The 27,272-nt window shown below is 37.1% G+C and overlaps 5 protein-coding genes across 9 annotated transcripts; 1 reads left to right on the forward strand and 4 right to left on the reverse strand.

Moving 5' to 3' along the window:
* Positions 1-5,065: 5,065 nt before the first annotated feature.
* LOC110854217 lies at positions 5,066-7,199 on the reverse strand. 3 transcript variants are annotated; one of them, XR_004835611.1, is made up of 4 exons: positions 6,468-7,198; positions 6,231-6,392; positions 5,934-6,159; positions 5,066-5,856 (listed from the first exon to the last, which is right to left on the reverse strand). XR_004835611.1 is itself a non-coding variant. In XM_035855124.1 (3 exons), the coding sequence occupies exons 1-3, from the start codon at positions 6,720-6,722 to the stop codon at positions 6,010-6,012; spliced, it is 567 nt and encodes a 188-aa protein (XP_035711017.1). In that variant the 5' UTR covers positions 6,723-7,198; the 3' UTR covers positions 5,875-6,009. The 3 variants fall into 3 exon arrangements, 1 of the variants encoding a protein (XP_035711017.1); XR_002548297.2 differs by lacking the exon at positions 5,066-5,856 and having other exon boundaries at positions 5,875-6,159; positions 6,468-6,698; positions 6,832-7,199; XM_035855124.1 differs by lacking the exon at positions 5,066-5,856 and having other exon boundaries at positions 5,875-6,159.
* Positions 7,200-7,753: 554 nt separating this feature from the next.
* On the forward strand, positions 7,754-8,752 carry LOC110854335 (larval/pupal cuticle protein H1C). Its single transcript, XM_022102764.2, has 5 exons — positions 7,754-7,911; positions 8,005-8,079; positions 8,169-8,240; positions 8,330-8,479; positions 8,552-8,752. Exons 1-5 carry the CDS (start codon positions 7,903-7,905, stop codon positions 8,642-8,644), a joined length of 399 nt encoding a protein of 132 aa, XP_021958456.1. The 5' UTR covers positions 7,754-7,902; the 3' UTR covers positions 8,645-8,752.
* A 147-nt stretch (positions 8,753-8,899) lies between these two features.
* On the reverse strand, positions 8,900-16,088 carry LOC110853797 (cytoplasmic aconitate hydratase). Its single transcript, XM_022102131.2, has 21 exons — positions 15,519-16,088; positions 15,282-15,448; positions 15,057-15,202; positions 14,944-14,983; positions 14,849-14,878; positions 14,584-14,776; positions 14,367-14,497; positions 13,667-13,838; positions 13,454-13,554; positions 13,236-13,352; positions 11,187-11,346; positions 10,964-11,114; positions 10,830-10,899; positions 10,614-10,770; positions 10,425-10,546; positions 10,241-10,351; positions 10,017-10,153; positions 9,785-9,932; positions 9,545-9,667; positions 9,278-9,463; positions 8,900-9,180 (listed from the first exon to the last, which is right to left on the reverse strand). Exons 1-21 carry the CDS (start codon positions 15,625-15,627, stop codon positions 9,061-9,063), a joined length of 2,691 nt encoding a protein of 896 aa, XP_021957823.1. The 5' UTR covers positions 15,628-16,088; the 3' UTR covers positions 8,900-9,060.
* Positions 16,089-16,550: 462 nt separating this feature from the next.
* On the reverse strand, positions 16,551-18,912 carry LOC110853922 (inositol polyphosphate multikinase). The gene is made up of 4 exons (XM_022102286.2): positions 18,234-18,912; positions 17,736-18,164; positions 17,437-17,658; positions 16,551-17,338 (listed from the first exon to the last, which is right to left on the reverse strand). The coding sequence occupies exons 1-4, from the start codon at positions 18,418-18,420 to the stop codon at positions 17,067-17,069; spliced, it is 1,110 nt and encodes a 369-aa protein (XP_021957978.1). The 5' UTR covers positions 18,421-18,912; the 3' UTR covers positions 16,551-17,066.
* Positions 18,913-19,320: 408 nt separating this feature from the next.
* On the reverse strand, positions 19,321-26,263 carry LOC110853940. Of its 3 annotated transcripts, none has more exons than XM_022102313.2 (11): positions 25,701-26,263; positions 25,081-25,156; positions 23,883-25,007; positions 23,684-23,806; positions 23,278-23,613; positions 23,065-23,190; positions 22,780-22,982; positions 22,460-22,697; positions 22,086-22,377; positions 21,804-22,018; positions 19,321-21,729 (listed from the first exon to the last, which is right to left on the reverse strand). In XM_022102313.2, the coding sequence occupies exons 3-11, from the start codon at positions 24,786-24,788 to the stop codon at positions 20,473-20,475; spliced, it is 3,696 nt and encodes a 1,231-aa protein (XP_021958005.1). In that variant the 5' UTR covers positions 24,789-25,007; positions 25,081-25,156; positions 25,701-26,263; the 3' UTR covers positions 19,321-20,472. The 3 variants fall into 3 exon arrangements, with proteins under 3 accessions (XP_021958005.1, XP_021958006.1, XP_035711016.1); XM_022102314.2 differs by lacking the exon at positions 25,701-26,263 and adding an exon at positions 25,340-25,670; XM_035855123.1 differs by lacking the exon at positions 25,701-26,263 and having other exon boundaries at positions 25,081-25,309.
* Positions 26,264-27,272: the final 1,009 nt, after the last annotated feature.

Raw genomic sequence — 27,272 nt, forward strand, 5'->3', positions numbered from 1 at the left:
GGTTGATATACAGCGTCGAATTCACACCATAGCATATATGACTTTACCTTGCCCACTCCTCTTGAAATTGGGACACAGAGATCCTATCAAACTTCAAATAAACCAAACCTTCCGGAATTGTGAAAGTGCACACGAACATGGTTCCCATTATTCTCCGGATGAAAGGATTCATTCCATGTCGGTGGAATACGACCTGATGTGCAAGCCTCCATTTTAAGTGGTGCATTTGATCCTTCTCCTTCCTTGGATTAATTCCACTTCAATTGGAAAGTATATTCCGAATCTGACAACCAAGATATCCCAGCAATGTTGGAGAGGAATGTTAGTTGATTACTATGAATCTAATAAATTTCGTGTCCGAGAATTTATTTAGGTAGCCGACCAGCGGATCGACCCCACGATAATACATATGAGCTTTGCAATAATTCGGGTGGTGCACTAATCCCAAGATTCATGTAAAGAATAATAAATATCTCGGTAGTTATGGTCGTGGCTTATGTATGATTTTTCTCAACGACTACTTCGGGGCACATTTATGTTGTTGCACTGCCAGATTCTACCAAACCCTTTTCTTTCTTCAACTCTTTCATAATTTGATTAAAAGTTTGGGTTAGGTGCACAATTTTCAGTTCATTAATGCTCTCGCCGGCCTGACCTAGAGGCATGCAAACTGAAGAACGTGCCTGTTGGAAGCAGTTTTTGTGTGTTCACAATGTACGTGTGCCCGTGTGGCTTATCGATCTCTCGAAATCTTTTAGGAATTCGTTTCAGCAATAAATTATAAAACGTAGTAAAAATTTAATGCAAATTAGGAGTATGTACATATCTTGGTCTTTTGATATTCCTCCTCGAGGACATTTTTGCATTCTGATTTATTATCTAAATCTAGATTTTTTTGTCATATGATGTACTTGATACCGCCCAAATTTCACAAAACACGGACATCAACCCCCTTATAAGGTTGGGATTATGATCGTCAGTTGTACTTTAAAAGATAACATTTTTTGGCATATCAGACCAGACACAACAATGAGCAAAAATATTTGGTAATTTTGCAAAAAGTGTAGTTTATAGGGCAGCTTGAATAGTTAAACTTGTCCGTAAATCAAAATATTTTTGTTTTATTTGGTGTTTAAAATAAAGTTTTTGATATTCAAGTGAACCAAACCGAGCAAAACTGACCATTTGCTCGGCTAAACTGTTTATTTGTTGAAAAGTTTACGACTTTCAATAATAATATTCAAGTATTCTTCAACTTCTCCATTTGTGATCAGGGCATGATTTACTGGCATTCTTTCCAAGTGCGATTTGCGTACATACCTAAGTTCCGCATGCACATTATCGTCTCCTCAGTGTTTTTGGCGAAGCGAGTAATATATAAATGGCAAACCGTTATAAAATCAGTTCAATTTTGTGTCTGTTGGCGTAATCCCCAATGGACCGAGGCAAAATGTCTGGGAATCTACCCGCATTTTAGGCGACTGAATAACGATATTACCGTCTAAGAATGTATGCACGCTAGTCTGCAAAGTGTGTAAATCACGAATAGAAGAAACAGAAACAAATGCTGAAACTGATTCCGAATGCTATTTAAGACATGTGTCAAATGCTTGCCCACCAAATTGCATCACGTGTGTTCTTTGCATATCTGCATTTAAAACGACTTAATATCTTTTGTTTGTATACAATATTTTTCACCACTCTGTTAAAGAGAGTATTTCGTATGGCTTAAACTGCATTTTTTCCCCTTATTAAAATTTTACGATGTGGTTTAGTTTTATTATGTTGCAGTATTATCAGTGAGGTATGTATGCACATAAGTAATCTTTTGGTTTTTAATAAATTGATCGAACCCGTCTTGGAATTATTGGTCAAGATTTTTATCAACTCGAGCTTTATTACTTTGTTGCTACTTGGTACATTAGTCCTCGGGTGTCGACGTTCGACAAACACTGCGCACTCATCCTCAGTAGAATTACACATTTTGTTAATTTGTTTTCTGAAATTGTAAGCAAATCATTAGAAAAAAATTTGCAGTCAACCCACACAGGATGCAGATACCATTTTATGAAGATGACTTCATTGTTCGATATTTATTTAATTATGTTTTCATCTGTGGGATTTTCTCGTGAAGAAAATGTTTGGGGTAGGCAATAGGCATGCATCTGTATCATAGTTCATTTTCTGCAACGAGTTTGCTTATATACATCCTTATCATCACTATCATTAAGCAGAAACTGAGCAGGCAAAGCTGTAAAAAAGCAAGACCAATCCACCAACGAACCAACCGACGGGCCAAGTTTATTGAAATGCTGCCAAATAACTCAACTAACTCGTCCCTTTCCATAACCAAGGATTCTTCTCTTATTATTTCCATCCATGTTTTATATAGCTTCACAGTCAGATAAATATGACGTAGATTTGGGCGATCAATAAACTGCAACATCTTTGTCAAATGGCTGCTAATTACATGACTTTGTTGATATAATTTGTGTCCGTTGTAGGAGGCTGGGAAAAGTTGGTTTAACAAATTGGACTAGTTTTATAAGTTATATATAGGTTTTTATATACACACGGATAGTTTGAATTCTGGTATTTACGTAATTTGGCAGGAGGAAACATAATTTCGGAAGAAATCTGAGAGCCACATTTGACAAATTTTCATGCCCATTATTTATCCGAGTCGACTTCTCGACGACAAAGTCACAATCAACAAAACAATGTCAACAAAAAGGGTGAAAATCATAATCAGAATGAGAGAGAAAGAGGCAAAAAATGTCCCTTTATTAGTCTTTTTGCCTGAAAAAGGTTAGTTGTTCAAGCCATATTTTGAGTTATGTATAGTAAATCTGGTCTGGTGGTCATTTGGAGGTAGGGATTATTATTAGAATTAGAGTGGTTAACATTTGTACAAACTATAATGTTCTTAATAAATCAATTTTATAGTCCTCTGTGATTCATGGCCGTTATGATTTTGCTAAAAAGTGTGATAGTTGTGTAATTCATAATAAGTGCATTGGAGTAGATGGAGACCTTTCTCATCTTCTGTGCACAATCATCTTCTGTGCACAATATCAACAAAATGTACAAAAAGAGTAACAATTTGAGAAACTCTCCGAACAAATAGAGATATTTACCATTTCTTAAAACTCGATTTCTTCCTCTGTAAGGATAATTTAATGGAAAATGCCTCGAGTGAAACCATCCCAAAAAACTTACTTTTTGAAATGAGCAGCAACAAAGAAAGCCTGCATGAAATGAAATATGAATTGGCGTTACTTATTTTCATTATGAAGAAGCAGGCAGCCTGCTCATCATCAACATAAGTTACTCACTTTTTAGCCCGAGTCAGGGCTTATGGAACCGTCATGTCCGTCCGTCCGTCCGTCCGTCCGTCCGTCTGTCCGGCACGATAGAGCCAAAACGGCTGAACCGATTGACTTGAAATTTTTACCACATGCATATAGGGCAAAGTTAGGAAACGAGTTCGAAGATTGGCGAAATCGGTCAAGTGTTTGACCAGTGGGGGTCATCGGAGTGGTTGGGGTATTATGCACCAAAATTTCAAAATTGTCGTAGAAGGCTGAAATTTGGTACAGAGGTTGCTGATGGCTCCTAATAGATGAAAATGACTAAAAGTTAGAAAAATTTTCATCTTGAGGGACCCTAGGGGGTGACCCGTACCAATTTTTCAAAATCGTCATAACAAGCTGAAATTTGGTAGATGGGTTGCTAATGGGTCTTAATAGAAGAATATGACATGAAATTGGTAAAATTCTTATCTGGAGCGACCCTATGGGGTAACCCATACCGATTTTTAGAAATTACTTTAAAAACATTAAATCCGGCACGGTGATACCTAATGGCTTCTCACGAAAGGATATGAAACTAAAAGTGAGCAAATTTTAACCAGAGTGACCCTGGAGGAGTCAGGGACTATGTCCCTGACTCGGGCTATATGGAGTCTGCACTGTAGGTTTTTTATTAGGTAACCATTCCAGATGAATTTGAATGAATTTTGATGTATGGGTTGGGCCGGGGTTCATTTCGCTGGTGTTATTGGATGGATGAAGACACTCAAAAAATAATGAAGTGTGAAGAAGCTCAGGGTAAACCAAGCAACAAATAGCCGATTGACTGTGATGGCATTCATTACTTTTGACTGAATTGTGACTTCTTTTGTTTCAGGCAGTTTACTACTTCTTCTTCTTGGCAGGCATTGTTTTCTTTCCGAGAGTGAAGGCAGTAGTCACAGCACAATGGACATATATGAAAAATGATAATTTAATGAGAAGACTGACACGGGAAGAGTGGATAATTCTTCTGCCGGTCTAACGTGTTAATTACTGTTTGGGTCTTTTGTGTGCAGTACGTTGACTGTCCATATATCATGATTTCATAATGCTTCACTTATGTAAATAGGTGAGAAAATAGTATTATTTCATAAACGTGGTGATGTGATGAGTAGGCTTGATTTGTCCTCTGGTTGACTTTTTGACTGGTTTTTGTACTTAACATTTTTTGATTTATTACTTTATTCCCAGGTGGTAGAGATATTTTGACAAGTAAACTTGCAAATTTAAGGTGCATGGTTGCATTTCATTAAGTCCAGTGGTAGTTGTGGTGTGCTGGTTGGTATCAACTTCCGTGGAATCCTAAACCATTGTCCACTACGATGTCTACCTGAAGAAATGTTTAAAACAAACGCCCCTTGGTGGAACGATGGGGGTTTACTTTTATAGAACCACTTACGACTAACTGTGCAGACACTTTACGAAAATACGAGGCTTTGTCACGCGAGATCAAATGAAAAAAATGCGTGTTTGAAGACTAATGTTGCATGCAAAAATTCAGCAGGACATTGAATATTTAAGCTCAATGGAATATGCAGTAAGTTAGAACTGGTGGTGGTGGAAGTTTGGCGTCGTTATGATTAATTTAGGCTAAATGTTGTTTGTAATGATATGCATAATAGGTCACATAGGTAGCAGAGACGAATTTGAAATATTGGATTGTACAATAATTATTTGCAAGATTTCGTTTACATGTAGTAAATTTCTTCAGACAAAGATCAAATGAGAGAGTTGTATTCAGCGTAATACTCACAATCATTTTAGACTTTGAAAAAATAATTGAAATATTTATGGAAATAAGCTGCTCGCAGTGGTGTCTTAAATTCTGATGTTTCTTTGCCTTTCTAACAATTGAAATACAAAAATGAGACTAAATTATTCTAAGAATTTCCACCTCACAAGAAATTATAAATACTGTCGTGAAAATGCATTAGTTTTAAACCCGGTTATGGTGCAGGAGCCCATCTTTTTGAAAAGTAGACGATGGAGAAGGAAAACGTGTTGAAAACTTAATTCATCCTAGGTGTGCACCTACAGCCTCCTAAACCAATGACTATGGAGTTGCATGCTAAATTCTATGAATAATTTCTTACAATCAATGCAACTTTGTATCTAATAACTCGAGATTTGTAGACGGACGTCCAAAAATTATAAAACACGAATCCAACAGGTAGGATTTTAAAACAAGGTGTCAGAAACAAGTCTGTCAATTAATCTAACCACTGAGAAAATTAGATGAGCGCTGCTTCTCTATGTTGTTTATGATTGCTTGATTAAACTGTTAAACCCTTTAATCACCTTTCAAGTGCCGAACTTGAATGAATTAAAAATTAATCATTTTATCCATGCTAATAAGAAAATATTAATTAAAATTTGGAAATTCTCTCCCAAATTATAGGTTGTCTGAACACCTTTAATTTAAAAACTGGCAATTATTCAATGAAATGTGGCAAATTCTAATTCTGCTGCATACTTTTGCAATTTGGCGTCGCTTTGAGAAAATCTAAAAGAACGGTGGTCATTCATTTGCTAATAAAAAATCATGTATGTATTCTTAAGAACAACGAATCAGCAACTTACATATTACTTTGTACAGAAAAATTTGTAGATTCGGAGTCTCATTAATTAATTACAAATTCATGTCGAAATCATGTTATCAAGCCGGGCTCTTCGTGGTGGTGCTGGTTGTGGTGGTGGTGTCGCCCATGATGCTGATAGTTCCTTCCGTGACCTCGATTTCCGGTTTGGCATTGATAAAGATACACATGGAGACTACGTACATCATGGCGTGAAGGATGGAGATGGCCTACGCAGAAAATTTAATTTTCACGGTCAAATTGCTATAAATCTCATTGAATTAAATATTATTGTAATTACATAAATGATGAAGCGATTCACTAGAAAACCATAATCACACCGAATCCCGGAATCATTTTCCTTCATACAGTCGTTGTACGATTCGACATATTTGTTGATACCGAGTCCGAGAGATGAAAAGACGAAAATAAAGACGGCTGTACAGCCATAGTACATACTGAGCTGTCAGATAATAAAATGTCAATTAAAATATTTATTACTGGACGATGAGATTATTGATGAAAATATATTCCTTACAACAAAACTGGGGAGTTCGACCACAGTGCTACAAAGAATGATGGCCAAGGAGACAAGGCCCAAAATTCCAATGAACAAGCCCCACAAAGCTCCAGTCCAGTAATCACCCTTCGTGTCTATCGAGTCGTAAAGTTCTCCAGTGATATGGAGTCCAATAATGGTAAGAATTGAGAAAATGAGGTGATTGAAGTGAAGAAATCCTTCCTGACTTGTCAGCCTTGCTGTGGTGAACTTGATGTTTTTGATTTTATCCATTTTTTTACGATGAGTGGAATTGTGGGTGAGAATTTTGGAAAAATGTGTTATTTAAATTTTGCAATAAATTTGGAAGAATTTTTTTATCTTGAAAAAGTGCCTGTCCTACTTTTTCAACATTTTTTGGAATTTTTGCAATAAATGGCAATGGATATTATTTTTTGGATTTTGGTATCCAAGTAACGCTGGCAGCCAGTAGACAATATGTAAATGCACCATCCAGATAGTTTTATCGTGAAAACTTGAACCCATTTTAAATAACTGCCCTATACCTGTTTTTGAAGTAAAAAAAAATATTAGTAAAATAAAATGATGTTTTAAAATAAAATTTGTATTATATATAAAATGATAACCAATCCCAATCAATCGTAGCACTAGAGAATTTAATATTCAGGTTTGAGGTATGAGTCAGAATGTGCAATCTATTTTAGCAAAGTCGTCGTGTCTAAATGAACCTCAAGGTGCCAACAGAAAGTGGTTTTGAGTCGATGCTGATTTATCGCTTATTTTAACCTTACTTTTATTGATTTAGCATTTGCTATTGTCTGTGACAATTTATTAAGGGTGGAGTTGACCTATGATTGCATGCTATTTGCTAAATATATTTACATATGTACGTGGTGTTATATATTCTCTTTGTAGCAGTCATTAATATCCAAGATTGTCAGATAACGCTGTTAATAAAAGTACCTTGCGACGACGATCTGGACTAATTTAGTATGATCAGGTTTAGATATTGTAAAGAATTGAGAATCATGTAACATCATCATAATGCTGCCGTGGAATAGTTTGCCAATCGAATTAATTGCAAACAAACAACAATGCGTGGATGTCTTGGCTGAATTTTTTGGACGATACGGGGTCAAATCGAGTCGAGGGACGTGCATGCTACGGATTAAATCTTCAGCGGACATGGAAATGCACCTCGAGATCTGCTGACCACAACTAAATATTGGTGATTGCATAGCTTTATTGTTGGTTAGGTTATGCATGCATCATCGCCAATTACTATATAATTATACAGGATACAGATTGGTAATATTGACTGCGATGGATAAGATTTCGTATAAATAGTCAATGATCTCTTGGATAAAGTATCAGTTTCCTTCCAGCTTCATTTCAAGCAACTTTTCATCTCATCAACTTTTGTGTTTTACACACCAACCAACCAAACTCCATCATGAACTCCGTAAGTTTTTAATATACAGTCAGAATTTTTGAAATTTGGAAATCAGTTGTGGCTTCACTGACTTCACAAACTTATTTGGATTTATATACATAGATCGTCGCTTTGTTGGCTTTCGTCGCCGTCGCTAACGCCGGATACTTGGCTCAACCAGCAGTCTACCAATCTGCCGTAAGTGTAGAATATCACGGATTTATTTAATATTCACACCTCTTTTTAAATGCACCTACTAATGAATATCTCCTAAACTAAATTATTAGGTCGCCGTGCCCGCTGCGCAATCCCTTCAATACAACAACCGAGCCCCAGCTGCCCGTTTGGCCGTCGCTGCTGTAAGACCGAATTTCTGAAAATTGTTCTCTTAAAAATTACCTCCACAGTATGACCTGTAAATCAACGGCTATGGATTGATTTTTTCTAGGCCCCAGTCGCATACGCCGCCCCAGCTTATGCTGCCCCAGTCGCCACCTACGCCCACGCCGCTCCAGTCGCCACCTACGCCCACGCCGCTCCAGTCGCCTACGCTCACGCCGCTCCAGTCGCCTACGCTCAACCCAGACTCGCCGTCGCTGTAAGTACACATTTGACCTCAATTAATATTACTGAAGTTGTGACGGGATAACTTGACCCCACTTTTCCACAGGCCCCAGTCGCCGCTTACCACGCCGCCCCAGCCGTCCACTCCGCCGTCGTCCACCAAACTTTCTCCACCCCATACGCCAACTACGCCTGGTAATTTCTCAAAACCCAGGATGATGACACCTTTCAAAATTTAAATTGTATTTTCTAATTTATTGTTGGAATATTTGAAATAAATTGATTCAAGAAAACTGCATAAATTATACATGTGTGGCCTGTCATCCTGATTTATTAAACAAGAGACTCTGATATGACGTGAAACTTGCACAGATGAATCTACATCAGCTTAAAATAATTCTAAGCTTTGTGAAATATTAAAGTGATGAATATGGATAATGAATAAACATAATAATTCATTAATTTCAAGGCAATTTATTGTGACAAATTATATGTATATCACTTTATAAAGCTTTTTCAAAACTACAATATTTATTGATTGTGCACTGGATCGATGGCTGATAAAGCAATACTATCAGAAGTATGTAACATATTCCTGTCTAGATGTTACAAATTTCAGTTTGATGACACAATTCTACGAACCATGTAAGGCAAAATTCCTCCATTTTTATAATACGCCACTTCCACATCCGTATCAATTCTTGCAATCGTGGTGAAAGCTTTCCCAGCCGAAGTCTGTTAAATTAAGTAAGTCACATATTTAAGTATGTACGTACATATCATAAAATGCTTGCTTAGAAAATAGAGAATTTCTTATAGGATAAACATGTACCGTGACTTCAATCTTCTGCTTTGCTAGGATTTTGTCTGAAATTGGAATGTTGAAAATCTCTTTTCCTGTCAAGCCTAAAGTTTCAGCGTTCTGTCCTTGCAAATATTGCAATGGGAGAATACCCATCCCAACCAAATTGGAACGATGGATTCTTTCATATGATTCCGCAATTACGGCTTTCACTCCCTAGAATTAAGGTATAACCCGTTAATATAAGCCCATGTACCAACCCTTTTCATTACAGGTAAATTATTAACATATATTTACCAATAAAAACGGGCCTTTCGCAGCCCAATCTCTCGAAGATCCTGAACCATATTCTTTCCCTGCAAGTACAATTACTTGCTTCCCTTCTCCCATGTAACGCTCTGCAGCATCAAAAATGTCCATCTAAAAATGTCGTGAAGATTAAGTGATTAAATTTTAAATTCAGTATGCACACGTTTCACAATTTAGATTGCCTCATGATTGACTAAACTAAAACTACATGCGTATGAATATGATTACCTCCTCTCCATCAGGAAAGTGCACAGTTCTTGGGCCAGACTTGGCCACCAGTTTGTTCACTAAACGGATGTTGGCAAAAGTCCCTCTCGCCATTATTGCATCATTACCTCGTCTCGACCCGTACGAGTTGAAATCTTTGGGGGTCAATCTATAAAATTAAGTATGAAACAACATTTTGAGAAATTATAAACATTTCTGTATGCATAAATGCATCTATTTTTATGCAACGCACCCTCTTTCTGACAAATATCTCGCAGCAGGGCTCACTCTGGAAATGCTTCCGGCTGGGGAAATGTGGTCTGTGGTCACAGAATCTCCAAGGTTTAATAAGACGTATGCATCCTTAATTGGTGCAACTGGTGTCAGTTCCTGTATGCGAATTATTACTCACATTAAGACATTATCTCAAGTTTAAGGAATATTCATTTAATTTAAAAGGTATGTATCTGTCCTTGCATTTGTCATGCCAGTGAAGAAAGGGGGGTTCTTGATATAGGTCGATTCTCCATCCCAGGGGTACAAAAATCCTTCTGGGGCTTGTAAATCGTTCCATCTCTTGTTGCCTTGCTGGATATTAGAAATGAGCAATTAGATATCAAATTATTGGATGAGATACATACCTAAAAATTAATTATATTACCTGAATATTTGAATACACATCTTGGAACATTGCTGGGATGACGAATTGTTGTTCCACCTTTTGAATCTCATCTCTCAACGGCCAGATATCACGAAGAAACACTGGTCCATTGGTTCCATTTCCTGCAAACCGAAAGTTGGAAAATATACATACAATTGTACCGAATTTCACAACATTTATTTAACCCACCAATTGGTTGAGTTTCAAAGTCAATATTGACCGTTCCACTTATGGCGTATGCAATCACCAAGAGGGGAGATGCTAAATAGTTTGCCCTTAAATGGGGGTGAATTCTCCCCTCAAAATTTCGGTTTCCAGATAAAACTCCAGCACAGACAAGATCGCCCTGATAAAAAAGTTATTCAAATCAAACGTAAAATGACTACCACATCAGTTTTGTCACACCTTCTCCACCGCTTCCGCCACAGGGTCTGGGAGTGGTCCAGAATTTCCGATGCAAGTCATACATCCATATCTGATGCGAAAAATGAGTTGTATTTACGAATTGCAAATTGGCATATCGCTCAATAAGTACATACCCCACGATATCAAATCCCAATTGTTGCAGGAATGGAATCACTCCAGATTCGCGCAGATAATATGTCACCACTCCACTTCCGGGGGACAAGCTCGTTTTCACATATGGGGCCACGGTCAGGCCAGCCTCGACAGCTTTCTTGGCCAGGAGACCTTAGCATTTCATAAACTTTAGTTTCATTCATATCACTATTCATAAATTTTCACAGTTTTTTATGCATGTACCAGCCCCCAGCATAACGCTTGGGTTTGAAGTGTTGGTGCAAGAAGTTATCGCAGCGATAAGCACGGAGCCATGAGTGATTGTGTACTCTCGGTTTTCGTACACAAATGGAATCACACTCGATAACTTTTCGGCTGTGATGCCGTAACCTTTAAATCCGATCTGTAACAAGGAAAAAGCATTGTGTGTGTCATTCATTACATAATTTTTGCAGTGTTTTGCATGCAATATTATTCATTGATAATATGCCATTCAAAATTTTGTCAGTGTTTTGGGAATTTTGCATTTTATGAGAATGAGACCTACATCTAAGCAGAATGTAAAATTGAGACCATTTGAATGCTCAAACTTTACTTATTAAAATCCCATTTAACAAAACTTCAGGTACATTTCTTTCTAACCATTTAAAAGATTTCTAAGAATAAGCGATACATTTAAAATCCGGCTGGCTTTCAAAATGTTTTTAAGATTTTTAACAGCCTGTCAAAGAATTTCTGTCTCCAGCGGTCATTCCTCTAATTAAGTGTCCTGCCGTGCCTGGCACATATGGATTTTGACCCTTTAAATCCAACTACATTATTCTGGTACCTAAAGCACTTTTTGTAAATGGTCAACAAATGGACAACGGTCAACAAAGAATCGTGTCTGGAATGTTGTGTGCATTTTATTGCTTTGGTTAAAATTCTAAATTAAGAAATGAGCCCTAAAAGCCAAGCCTTAAACCGGATCTTGTCATCCCTCCAATCCAACAATGAGTACTTTTCCAAATTTTCCACTCAATTTCATACTTTGCATTGCATTTTAAAATGTCGCAACATTATCATGAAATTAATCAACCATGCTTTTTAGCAACTAGATAAAAATGAGCTTATAAAAATCATCCCGTTCATCTCATTTCCAAATTTGTAGAAAAAAGACACATTCTTGAAAACCCAAACTACGATGCTGGACTAGACCTTTTTTTCCAAAATTAGAATAATTATTTCAACTGCGGCATTCAGCAACAAGTTGGATGGTTGGTGGTGGTGGATCCTGTCTGGGATTATCCTTCCCTCCTGCCGATGCGACTCAACGAACGTTTGTGCCCATGCAGGGAGGCTCAATAGTCCAGACTACCTTTTCTCTCCTCACTGTTAATATCAGTTACTCTGTGAAAATGCAGCCTCCACCCTGCACATAATTAAAGGCGGCCTGACGTGCTTAGCGGTCCGACCTGCCAGGATAACTCGGGCTGACCACGCTGCTCCAGCTCCATTCCAAACTTAGTCTTGGTGGTGAGCACTTTGCTCTTTCCAAGTCCAATTCCACTTCAATTTCCAATTTTTCAATTTCGATTTCCACTTTTCCAAGTTCAATTCCACTTCAATTTCCAGTTTTCCAAGTTTTTTTCTTGTGGGAAAGTTCCCACTTTTCCAGTTTCATTTGAAATTAAATAGTTTTTTTGGAAGAGGAATATTTCCACCTTTTCGTTTCACATTCGGGTTGAGCCCGCCTGGTAGAGGGTGTGGTTTACTTCACCTCACCGGGTAGTTTCATCCTGATTGCGAGACGAAATTTCGTCCACCAACCCACCCACCCACTGGAAACTCTTATCATCCACCACGGGATGGACCTCACTTTGGTTACTCTAGCTCTATTTCATTTTTTCGAAAAATAAAGCTAGGTTAGCAAAGTAAGGTCTGTTTCGAATCTCGACGAGGAGGAGGAAGAAGAAGAGGAACTTTCAATGATGACCTGCCGCCGCCACCACCACCACCCCCCAACCTCCCAAAATGTTCTTTTGTCGAGGAAATGTTGGTTGTGTGTAGCTGGTTTATAATCGCTATCACAGCCAACAGAATTCCTCGAGAAGAGGGCGATAAGCAGCAGGACGTGACGAGCAAGGAGGGAGGCTGACGACGGGGGACACTTCAAATGGGGCTGAGAGTGAGTTGGTGTCGATCTTGTGCATGTTGAATTACATGACTAGATCGAACACTCGACTCATTCTTGGTCTCAAAATCGACACATTCATCTTTCCTGACGTCCGAGGGAGGAGACGAGCAACTCACCTTGCTGGTAAGACATTGTTGGAAATCTGATTTCATTTCTGTTACAGCGACACGATCATGGGGGCGTTTTGGGCCGCTCATGCATGATACGACGGTGCTCAAGTCTAGTTCCACGACCTGTAATGAAATTAATGATGAGTACGAAAAGATGAGATGAAAATTGATGAGTTATTATTTTTTAAATAATAATTGCTTGAAACGATGATGCAAATGCTTGCCTGCGAGAAAACTGGGTCTTCTGCTGTATTATTGTAGTTGCGGAACATTCCCACAGCTTTGAGATAAGTTTCCACATTGGCAATTGTCTTCTCTCCTCGGTCTGTAATTAACGAGACATTTGACTCTTTGTTTGCTTTAACTTAGTCATTCATCAAATTTTCAAGTTGATAAGCGCATTTTGAAACTGATAAGAGTTTTGAATTTTCCATTACTTGTTTGGCGAAGATATTGCATAGTTGAGTTATCGACAGGGAAGAAGGCACAAGTCGCACCGTATTCTGGAGCCATATTACTAATTGTTGCTCTGTCTGCAATCGACAGCTTGGCGACTCCACTGCCAAAGAATTCGACAAACTTTCCAACCACTCCCAACTGACGGAGGTTCTGTAATTGTAAAAGCGGGATAAATTAGGACAAAAGAGTACAGTTTATTATTATTCTCGTATGTGCATTGAATTGTTCAGAGTTCCTTTAGTTTAGTGGTTTATGACCCCAATATAAGGTTCTCAAGTCTATTTTTGTACACAGCCGGAACAGGATATTGTACATATTTGGTTTGGTTGGTCATTGTTGATTGTTTGTTTGTATAGTGTCAGTTATATTTCTTACAAGTGCAGTAATGGGCATGGGAATGTATCCTATTTTAACATTTCTTTGTAAAATGCAAAGATATGGGAAACCGGGATTGTGTCAGATTTACATAGGATGAGAAGTTTTAAATAAATGGGACACAATATCATGTTAATTCAGATTAACTGTCAACTGTTAAATCGAGAGGAAATTTTAACGGTGACTAAGCTTCACATGTTCATATCTGGTTGCTTTACATGTAAATTATTATCAAATCTCACTACTCCTGTGATCTTTGCATAATAGCTTTAAACGATAAATACTACATTGTTATTTGCTTACTTTGGTGATGGTGAGAACCACATCGGTGGAAGTAACGTATTGATTGACCTCTCCAGTGAGCCGATATCCTACAACTTGTGGAAGGACCATGCTCATCGGAAGTCCCATCATTACAGCTTCCGCTTCAATGCCTGAATTGGTATCGAGAAGTAAGTAAATCGTGTAAAACGTAAGAAAATGTGTAAATTTTGTGCATAATATGTCGCATTTTCCCAACCTCCAACTCCCCATCCGAGGACGCCCAGTCCGTTAATCATCGTCGTGTGAGAATCCGTCCCCACGACGGAGTCTGGATAAAATGTATCTCCATCGCTAAAAACAACCCTTGCGAGGTACTCCAAGTTCACTTGGTGCACAATTCCACAACCGGGTGGGACAATAAGCATGTTTTTGAAGGCTTTTGCACCCCACTAAAAAATTGTGTATTCATTTAGCTGTATCATAATAATATTTGCATAATTTTAGTCGTAGTTTTATTATACCTTGAGAAACATGAATCTCTCCTTGTTCCTCTAAAAAAAAATATTTTTACATGCTTTGGGATATTATTTACTTAATTTTAGTCGTTCTATTATACCTCAAATTCCAAAGCCTGATTTTTCTCTAAAGCTTCAGATCTATAATAAGTGTGACGCCAATAATGCGATTTTTGTACGTTTAGATTATTAACTTAATATGCAAATCACTTACGATCCAGAATGGTCAACTTGGACCGAATGATCAATCACCAAATCTGTCGGACAAATCGGATTGACCAACTCATAATTTTTTCCCATGACTTTCACCGCATCTCGCATTGCAGCCAAATCTACCACGGCAGGCACTCCGGTAAAATCCTAATTAATTAATAATACCGCAATAATATTAATTGATACAAAATGCATCTTTTTTGTTGCATAAAAGAAAATTCCCAACTTGTAGAATGACGCGTGCCGGCCTAAACTGAACTTCCACCCCGGCAGGGTCATTCTCGTTCGACTCCCAGTCCAAGATTTTCTCCACGTCCGATTTCAGAACTTGAATCTCATCACAATTTCGTACAGCAGATTCCAGCAAAACCCGGATAGAATAAGGAAGCCGAGCTATGAATTAATTTAACAATGATCAAACATGCATATTTATTTTATTCATAAAAAATCGTAAAAATCGTACAGAATTGAATTCCCAAACTGCCAAGGTCATAATATTTATAAGACACTCCACCCACTTCCAAGGTTTTCTCAAGATGAGCAAAAGGATTTGATCCTCCCTTCGAACCCATGTCGAATTTCCAACTTTTTTAATACCGTGTAACAGAAAGTGTAATAATTATTCTGCTGCCGGATTTATTGCTTTTGCGGTTTTATTTAATCAATGCGTAGAATTAAACGCGTATTATACAATCAAGTCACAAGTGCTTACTCGTGCATGCAATAATTGTAACACGTTAAAGCTGAATGGTGGTAACCTATTTAGTTAGTGTAATATTAAGTTTTACACCGGTTTCTTCCTCTATTTTATCACGCAGACGGCAAAACTTGTACGAACGAATGATGATATGTAGAAAATTAAGTGGTCACGTTCTCTGTATGCTTTTAACGCTTATATAATAATCAAGGATTCTATTCATCAATTGACCATTCCGTCTGCACGGAGAAGAATATAACATTGACCGTATTATGAGATAAAATATGCCAGAGAGTGGACTTTAGTAAAACAGAATTGGCCCGATGATGTAAGTACATAGCCTGATGTGATCTGTCTGCTGGAGAAGTTTTTTGCCGGACTTCTTGTTTCGTATTAAGCCGTATGTACATAAGTATTTTAGCAGCAGGATTCCCTCTCTGTTGAAATCTCTGTTCATTGCATTTACTGGTTAAAAGAAGAAATTCATACAGGGTTCAAGGTAGAAATGATCGGTTTAGTTAGATTAAAGCAGTCTCAACAGGGTGCTAGACATTAGACATCCAGATATTCATACCCATTATGCAAGAATTGTCGGTACAATGGGTGATTTGCATCGTAATAATCGCCCGTAGTTTCCTTTACTGAATGGATACTGTGATTGAGATTTGATCGTAAAAGGATGCCAAATAAGGATGAACGGTGTTAAAAGTCAATTTTATAGGCGTTTCATTCATACATTGCCTGAAACATTGCCCTATGTACAAAAATCACCCAAAGAATGCCTCAAGAAATAAATATGTATGTATCATTGCATTGTTTATTGTCTTCACCGCAATTAAAGCTATACATAAATATTTTTCAAATAATTTACTAATAAGTATATACGTATTACAATTTGATAGAAATCGAAAACTGGTTTCAAATTAAAACTATTACGTATTTCCAGAAAATATCAAAATTACAACCCTACTACCGATCAGCAGTATAAACTGAGGAACTTAAAAACTATTGATAAATACAAAATGAACCACCATCATTTAATATGGCAGCATCATCTCTAATATATTACATTAAATTATGTGCATAGTAATTTTGACTAATTTTTATGTACAAGTTGTTTTCTGATGAAGCATTTACTGATTTATGTATTTGAAATACTGTTGCATATTATTTCATGAATTGGTTGAGTTGTGAAAATCGTAGAAAGTTTCCCGTAGAAAATTACTTACTCGGTTAAATTCATTTTTTGACTAATTCTAGTTGAGCCTAGTATTACGTACAAAATTTGCTCCAATAATTTTGTATAACATTATTTCATTCAGAGTCTGATGAAGATTGAATATCAGTGGATGAGCTCAGCTCGCTGAATATTTTAATCAAGTTATTGAGGCCGAATTGGTAATTGGTATCAGGTCCTGGATTTGTCCCCTCCATGGGGGTCACATGGGCAAAATCAATCATACAAACTCGCAGCCAACTACTCGTCGTGTTGTCGCCAAGATTATCGTTCAATTCCCAATTACAATTTTGTTTCAATAATTTTTGTGCTTCAAATCTATACGCGTCGTATCCAATTAAAAGAGAACCTATAAGAGTAAAACATATCATTAAATCATATCGCCACACAACTGCAGCTCCATGCTATTTTCGCAGCAATTAAATAATAAGTTGAAAGATGACTTACTCGAGTAAAAACAAAATTCCCTTTGTACTTTGAAATATTCTTGAATCTCTTTCAGTCTTGGTAACAATTTTGTTGCAATATAGTTTGGAATTGTAGGGTCAGAAGCTCCATTAAGAAATTCGTAGATTGTGTCAATAAACGTAGAGACGACGAGGGTTTTGCCAAATTCTTTCTCCATTTTCGACGTCTTCTTTGCTCTCAAATCGTAATACTGCATTCCACCTGGAAAACAATTATTTAAAATTTTATTTTCCACAAGTGCAGATCTTTTTTCAATTTGCTGGATAAAATAAACTTACTCAAGCTAAGTCCGATGGGTTGTTTCGTCCCGATATATTTTGACCTTTCATGAGCAACTTTTTTCGGAGAGGCTAAAGAATCCCAAGTTTGAGCCCCTACTTTAATGTCAACCACGCAAGGTTTGAGGAAACCTTCGACCAGATCTTCTAAAGCAATGTAATGTTTCCAAGTGGGGTTTCCGGTTTCCTCATCCATGGAATGAATTCGCATGACGCCATAAAATTTTGAGAGATACTTTTGCAATGTCAAGTTGGAATTCCGCTTTCTCTGATCTCCATCTTGATCGGGTGTGGTTGTAGCGTAATTATCATTGTCCTCTATCCTAGGCACGGTACCAAACACTTTAAAGTAGAAGTTCACCTCACGTGTTCCAAGAGGTTCTTTCTGCAGCGGTTTTAAAACATAGCCAAGCTTGTGCTTTAAGACGCCTGGAATTTTCATAAAAGCAAACTATTTAGTAAAGTTAATTATCAATTTATGTAAATTAATTAATTTACCTGTCCTAGAATGCCCAGCGATTTGATGACCAAGTGCTTCCGTGTCTCTTTCCAGCAGAGTTGAAACTTCATAGTCACCCGACGGCTCAAAAACTTTCTCCGAATGGGAACAATTATTACTTTCGATATTTCCATTTGACACTAAAGAAAAATTTTCGTTGTCGTTGATCTCTTTAATTTTCAGCATTTTAATTCTAATTTTGGCAAATTTAAGTATGTTTCCGAGTAGAAATTTGTAATGAAAATAATTGGAGTTTGTTGGTGGATTTCAGTATAATAACTGATGGCTTATTTCATAGTACAGAATCTGTACTATGAATCTGTACTACAGATTACAGATGTGACTCAACTTATACTGTGGCTTATACTGATGTACGCAAGCAAACCGTGTAATAAACCTGTTTGATTTTTTTCCGTTAACCAAGTATGACATATCGACCGACTCAATATTATGCATTTCTATGCACTAAACGTAATGAAACGCAACCAAGAGAATATTAAACCCATTAAGCAAACTCACACAAACCAGGCTTAGCTTTACTATTATTGCTATTTTAATGAGGGATTTTGAGCACCCGATGCTACTCTTACTGACGTAAAAGTCGGCGACTAAATAAACGAAAGTGGAAAAGAAAATGAGCTTTTATATATATGAGAATCTCCTATGTGCTCTCGCCTTTCTCCGTCTGTTATTTTTTGTATCACGCGTTCATTCGGCTATATCGGGTACGTTTAGGACGTATATGCATACGAGAAATCTGGAGCAATGGTACTTTCACCCCGATATTTTGGCACAACAACGCAATTTCCCCGGTTGGAAATCTGGAACTTTCTCCAACGACGCGTAGTCCCAATGTACATATGCATGTACATACGTTTGTAAGAACGTACGTACATTGCGACGCGATGGACAACATTTTTTGTCATAAAAGCCTGAGCTATTACGCCACCCATCAGCAAATTTGGTTATTTGAACATGAATCAGGATATCCTGTCGTGCTTGGAAAAATCAATAGCAATTAGAGTTTCCGCCGCTGTCAATATTGCTAAAATCATGGAAAAAAATATTATTTAATATGATAGAGTGCTTGTTTATACGAATTGTGTACGTACTTTTACAAGTTTTATTCTTTCGTATTTCTTCATTTCCAGGTATTGAGTACTAACGAGAATGACAATGATAGGAAATAAATACATTGATAAATACCTAAACTAATTATGTAAAGGGCAATATAAATAAGTTAATGTAACCTGTAATGCTCAAGTCTAATTCAATTTCAATATATATGAAACAGAGCAAACTATGTGGAACAAAAATGACTAATTAAATAATTTTACGTTTAAGGTTTCATGGTCAATAATCGTCGTCAGAACAATATGGTAACACCCGACAAGCCAGTCTCTTTACGTTGACATGCATAATATTCACTCCGCGTTCATTTCCTTTCCTTCGTTTGTTGGTTAAATCACAGAAAAACTAGCAGAACCAATAACCAAGAGTCAAACGATAATTTTTTTAGGTATATAGGTAGGTTTTTACCACATGACATACTTTGATCTCTATTATTTATAAAAATTGTTGTACCAGACTCAAACTATAAAAAGTATAGATTGTTAAATTAATGATTGTGCTTCTAGATAACTTTTCCCTCCGTTTAGTTTTTCAGTCCATATTTCATTATATTCTATTCTAAAAGTACAACAGCTTAATTATCACGTCGTCCCCAACACTGTGTACTTCGACTTAATTTTTAAATCGCTATCTATTTGCGTGTGTGTGGTGTCATACATATTTATCTTGAAGTAACAATGTGATACATATATTACAATTCACAATTATATATAATGCATATTATTATTATGCATGTTGTAAAAATTAAACAGATTTTTTGAAAAAGTTATTCATAAAAAGGCAGTGTTGGTTTTGTTTTGTATGTATGTATATATTGTCGTTGCCCTAAATTCATAAAAACCAGCGAGTTAACTGGCAAAACTTTGGTTTGATAAAAGACATTATAATTCATTAACTCAGCGAAAAAGAACACAATAAGATTTACGTATCAGGCAGTGGGATAAAAAATGACGTTTTTAAAAGTGGAACGGGTTAAATTAGGCCACGTCATGGCTGTACTAAACTGAAACTTATCTAAATGACTACAATTAGTTATAAATATTACTATAAAATGTAAATAAATACATGAAAAAACAATATAATTTAGTATAATTAGGTAATTAATGGCTAATCATCGGATGTTAAATCAATAATAATTTTACCATCTTCTTTACTCTTAACTCTATTTAACTTTAGGCCATTAGGTACAAAAAATGGATGAGGACGAACAACCACTTGTTCAGATTTGATGGGACTTTCAATCTTTTCATTCTTGATGGCTAATTTTGAATCGTTATTGTTAGCTTTACGATTTGTATCACTTTCATCATTATGAGAATTATTATTCATAACGGGTTTCCTGTCTTCTTCTGACTGATCTGAGGTGGCAACTATTGCGGGTGTGATGTGGCAAATTTTGTTGGGAATATCGGTGGGAAGATTATCAATACATTTGAAAAGTAGATCTGTATCGTCCAAATCGTCCCATTCGATTAGTAACTCGTTTTCATTGTCATCATCGTCACTGTCATTGCCATACCCATCTTTCCATTCGCAGTGATAATGGACAATTCCAGAAGCGTTGACCCATTTTCCCGTGATTTCATATGAAGCTAAATTTTTCAGATCTCTTTTACTTTTCTCCTTCCGGTTGGGCTTGCCATTAATGCTTGATTTTATATATGCAGGAGGAGTTGAGGTTTCAGAAGCATATGCTTCCGCAACTTTTTGCTTCAATTTTTGTAATTCTGCACTAGTTTCTGGAGCTTTAGGGAGACTATGCAACGTGTATCTTGACCCGTGAGTGATCAAGTCCTCAACGGAAGAATTGAGCAAGGAAAATTCAGATGGTGCGATTAATTCTTCAGTTGGAATAGCTCCATTGGCTGCAGGTATTTGGGAAAATCGCTGAGTTGCAACATTTGAATTTGAAGCTGCCTTCAGAGCTTGCTTTGCTAGTCGACCTTTCAGCTTTCCAAATGCTTTGGTCTGAATGGTTTCATTGTTGTCCTTATTTTTTTGTAAACCAGATTTATCCTTTGAGAGGTCGAAGGCCTTTGGTTTTCGAATTCTAAGCGATGGTTTTTCTGGAGATTGCGAGTTCCCTGGAGGAGTTATTCCAGCCGATTTGACTGCTTTACCGAAAAGTGATGAACTGCCTGAAAGCAGAGGACTTGCTTTGTTTTTATTGGCAGAAGAGTTTGGCGTTATAGGAGTTCGATTAGTTGCCGCGTTTAAACATTGTAGCCATTCTGTGACTTGTTTACTCGAAATTGGAGAAGGCGTTTTTGTCGAGGGAAGACAAATTCCATTCGACCCACGGTCTGGAGATAATTTTGGACGCTTATTGGATTGTGGAGATCCTGTCACATCATTGGTTTTGCGCTGGGGATATAAATTAAACATTTAAATTATCTACATAGATGTGAAGGACGATTTTTTGATTCAGGAATTAATACCTTATTAGAATCCAACTCATTTTCATAAACTTTCTTTTGCTGGCATTGCTTCTTTGCTTTCTGCACTAATCTTTCTGTCTGGGACATGAGACGGCTGGATGATTTGTTACTTTTTGCTGGAGATATGCTTTTGCTGAATGGAATGTCGTATTTGTCCAATTTGGGTGGAGATGGAGTGGCGCAAGATCCATTCATTTCGATAGACGACCTCCGACCTAAAATATTTTTACACATGTATTATTTATAACAAAACCCGTCAGCTCATGTAATAATTGTGCAAACCGTGCTGAAGAGAACCAAGTACTGCACCCCTCCCAGGCGAAGATGCTAATGACGACGTCGTCCTTATTGGTCTCGTGGGAGTTATTGGCAATTTATTTGGTGCGCTACTCTTTTGTGGCGATTTAGCTGCTGCGGGCACTCGAAGAGGATATCCTTGATGATTATTATTTTCCCTGATTGCCCACAAAGTATCATTTCGATTAACTTCAGCACCATTTAAGAAGCGCAGAGTTGCATTGTGGAGAGCTGTGCCGAGGAACTCTTTTCGACTATCGGATTGAATGTTCTTGTACTATAGAACATACAATTGAATGCAAAATTTAATAACGTTGGACATACATAACATAATTAAGAAGCTTTTAATTTTAAGTTACCGTTCTCGGTAAATGAAGGCGATCAGTGTGCTCCATAATGAAGGGTATAACATCTTTTTCCAAGTCGAAAAATCGCTCCCCAGAACTTTCAGGTTGACTTGCTAAACAGCTTAGAATTAAATGTGCCACGTCAGACCACGACGTAATACTTCTTCGGCATGAAAAGACTTTAGTTCTTCCAAAGGCTCCCGAGTCTCCGTTTTGGGTGCCACAGGCAGAACAAATTACATCCCAAAATCTAATTAAAAAATAGAGAAATGCATAAGTCATCCAGTGAAAAACGTGATGTATTTTTGGTCACAATTTTAATGTATGCTTACCGATCACCCTCCAATGGAGGTGGCGTCATTGCAAGGCAAGAGAGGTGACAGGCTCGTTCGCACAGATTGCAATGTAACCGATCGTTATAATTTGTCGCCTTTTCGCAGTGAAAGCAAACATTATTGGTTCCGCTGGATTCATCAGACTGTCGACGGTTCTTGCTTGAAGGGGATGTGTTGGCAGTTTTCCCACGATTAGGAGACTAATAGCAAACAAATTATTTGTATTATTACCGTTACTCGTATTAAGATTACGACCTTATTACGTACGACTTGAAATCTTACCGAAGGAGTTTGAGCGATGGGCATATTATTGCTTTTACAAAACCTAGATTTATTGACACAGCGTCGACAGTTAAACTGGGTTTTTGTGTGAGGAGCATAATTTAAAGCCTTTTTCCCAGCAACTTTCTGCAAGAAATAAAAAAATAACCATCAGTATAAGTACAACGTAATAAGAGACTGTTCTATACATTTGACATGTGTACTCGTATGTACCTTAACCACTCCACACGAACCACAAGTGACCTCTTCACTTGCAAGCGTGGCTACACCCCCTCCCACAGGTACGACAGGAACAGGTGATGCTAAACTGTTGGCTATTACTACTTTATTATTTGGTTTGGATAGCGATGTACTCGAATGTGAAGAACCAGAATTTTCAACTCGGTTATTAGTATCGACATGAATTGCATTATTTGGAGTACTCGTAGTGGTGTTGCTATCGTCATCATCGTCATCTTCAACCGAGCACGATAACAATTTGACTTTATTAAATTCCGCCAACTGTTGAGTTCCATCGCCAAATAAAATTTGCAAAGTTTCTCCATGAATCTGTAACCAAATAAGTTCCTTCCAATAAAGTCAATCTGCATTAATAGTGTTATTTTTATGATTTTCTAACCATTCCAACCGTTCCAAACATGAAGGTGCCATCATCTGTTGTAAAAAGGACATCGTCTCCTTTTTGAAAAGGTCTAGGTCCGATGGCCGAAACTTCCTGGGGTTCTTCTTGTTCTTCAGTTTTCTATAATTTTTAATATTAATTTAGTTTCAATCTTAATCATATCAAATTACATAAATGACAATATAAATAAACTCACCACAACTACTGCAGGAGGTGGTTTAATTTCTTTAGTCCCTTCTAGTTTTTTGGCCAGATATTTCGCTACAGTACTTGGTGATATGGTTGCAACACTTTTACGGTTTTGGTTTACATGATTTGTAACATGCTGAACACGGGCGGCCCCTCCAGAGCCAGAATTATTATTATTATTATGACGGAACGATACGTCCTTTTGTGCAGGAGACGAATTCCGAGCAGGTTGTGTTGGCTTGTGAGCTTGGCTTGGTATTAATCCGACAGGTGCATTACTACTAGAAATTGGTGATGATGATAAGTGTTTATGATTTGGCGAATTGAATAATTGACCATGATGGTGGTGATGGTTATTGTTTGCAACATTGTGATGATGATGATTAACTTGATGATGATTTTGACTAATATTAATAGGAGGTTGATGAGAAGGTGGGGCTGGTATAAATTTCCTAGCGTCGACTCCAGATTTATGGGGAGATTGATGCGCCTGGATATGATTAACTAGCGGTGTTGGACCTCGTGTCATGGGAGGTCTTTTTAATTGTTGTTGCAATTGTGAAAGTTGCTGAGGTTGAAATTGTATCTGAGCCGTTGATGAGTTAATATTAGCATTTAAATGATTTGGTGTTCGAGTCAGCGTTGTCGTATTTGGAAGGATCGCGTTAATTATTCCCCCTAAATTTCCTCCTTTTCTGGCAACGGATATTTGCGGATGACCCTGGTGATGTGGCGAGGGCACCTGTTGTTGTTGTTGCTGGTGGTGGTGGGGTGTCATCATCCTTACGTTTTGCTGCATTTGATATATTTTAAGGCCGTTTTGCGGTAGTCGATAAGTCTGTTGTGGTGGAGTGGGAGCTGGAGTGATGGTAGTGTTTTTAAGATGGCTTGTTAAATTGTGAATGTGAGACATTCTTGAAACACTTGCTGAAAAAAATTCTAGTCTTCTTTACGAGATCACTTTAATAAATTGGTTTGGTGGTGGTTTTAAATTTAGTTTTTTTGAATCTGTCTTTATCTCTCTTTTTGGCTTCCTATATTTGGAGAATTATGTACTATTTGACTTTTAAGCTTCACCAATATCAAGACTGGGCAGCAGCAGCAACAACAGCAAAAGTTTCGCTGAACAAACCTGTCAAAAAGTTGAACGTCTCATAAACGAATGAACCTAAAAACCACAAATCTAATTAGATTATCTAATGTACCTTTCCAGCGATCCGATCCAAATCCCAAGTTAACTTTCACCACAGAATTCATCGCCGCCGTTCTGTCATTTCTGACCTGCACCCAAAATAAATATTAATTTAGCCTTGGTATTGAAATCCTCGCTAAAAATCTGCATTCGGTAAAAGAGTAAAAGTATATATGCAAAACTGCATCAATGTCTATAAAAAATGTAGCGGGATAATTTCGCTCGTCTTCTTAATAACTCTCGGGTAGTTAAATCCTATCCTCTAATAATACCTGTTTGACAGTTGTCTGCTTACTATGCGAATACACAACCCGTGTTCAGCATATTTGCATTGCAAATGTGTTGTGGAGTGAGCAGTTTTGCAACAGAGATAAGTTTATTACAACACTGATATCTATCTCTACTAAAAAAAATTCAAAACCACAAAAACTGCCTTCTATATAAAAATTTATTTACTATTAGTCTATACTGAAAAGTTTAAATTTGACCTGTCACTAGAACATTTTCGTAACATGACAAAATAACATATTCAAAGAGATGAGATAATTAAATTTGAGGTTTTTGATTGAGAAAGTTTTACACTATTCTCAATAATAATATGCTTTCTCTCTCGCACTTAAATAAAATCCATACCATTCAGCTTGTAATGACTCCTGCCTTGCTGACAATGCATTCACACCCATATTATGAATTTACTTTAAAATGACACTTATATCCATCCACTTATTATTATTGCCACACATCACACACTTGCTTCACATAATACTACACTCCCATATACCATCAAATATCAATCACACACAGTCATTGGGAAGTAGTATTAATAATATGAGAAGTAGTTTATATTTCACTTATATAATGTACCCCTTAAATAATGACACATATCCTACATACTCCCTACATTGGTGCACAACTCTGCTTTAGTACAATTGTCAAAATTTGGTAAAATTTTACGTTTAAAATTGACTCGTTGTCAACCATGGAGAGAGAGTCTTCCTCCCAGAATATTATAATATCCTGCCTGCCTTCTACCTACACACACAAATCCGACCAAATTCAATGCAATGTATTATAATAAAATATCCACCATAAGTTTGGTTTGGTGTTGTAGTCTCTTCCTCCATTTGAATCGGGAGAGGAGTAAAAGGGTTAAAGTTTTTCGTTACACGGACAGCATTGCATTGCAAACGAGCAGTGGATGGATTACGTTATGTATGTAGCTCCACTTTTCTGCTGGTGGTTACTTTTAGTAAAACATGGATGGATTTGGATGGCATGGGGATCTTTTTTAACGGTGAGAACTACTGCCACAACTTTTTAACAGAACATGGCGAGCGCCGGGAGAGAAGAGCTCGCTCATCATAAAAATGAGCGTCGCCGTTGTCACCATTATGAAAAAAGCGGCTGTGTAATAATAAGTAACAGCCAAACCAATTTACTTTTACTCCACCACAATCAATTCATGACATGACAGTAAAATCCACATGCGTGTGTGTCCGATTGATAAGATTTGATTGGTAGTTCAAATCCCAATAAGTAATTCCGCATAAAAAGTGGGACAACATGATGTCATAATTTCTAAAAATTATGTATCAAATCAATGGAATTAGACCGATTAGATAAGTCACATTCTCTATTTCTGCCCCAACACGGTTCATCCCTGTTGGTTATTTAATATTCATTTCATTTCATCAATTGAGTATATGGATTTCAGTTTGGATTCGTACATAGCAAAAGTTTGAGATGAGAGAGTAAATGAAAGACCGTTATTTAACTCGCTACACTTTTATTACGCAACAGCAACTACATATATAATGAGATTCAGCTCTGTTTATCATCATCTCACATGTATGTAGTGAGAAGGCTTATCCTCGCTAAATATTTAAGTTAAGGTAAAAAAACGTGACGTATGTAATGCATTACGCGGTGTAAAGCAAATGAAATTACTAACGATTCTATTGTACAGCAAAAGTTAGTAACGAGCTATAAAATTCAAACGGCATTGAACACTGGCATAAAATTCGAGGAATCTCTCCTCTCTTACATAAAAAAATTAAGTCGTATTATTATTATTGTTGAATTTTAAATAAATTTTTACGAGTTCATATTTCCCATTGAAAAATGCTGCATATGAGAATTAGGAATATGCCGTGAATCGAAAAAGAAAAGATGGCGTCGGCTTTTATGACTTTGTCCGTTACAATG

Source organism: Folsomia candida, unplaced genomic scaffold, assembly GCF_002217175.1.
Source record: "Folsomia candida strain VU population unplaced genomic scaffold, ASM221717v1 Fcan01_Sc009, whole genome shotgun sequence".
NCBI lineage: Eukaryota > Metazoa > Arthropoda > Collembola > Entomobryomorpha > Isotomidae > Folsomia > Folsomia candida.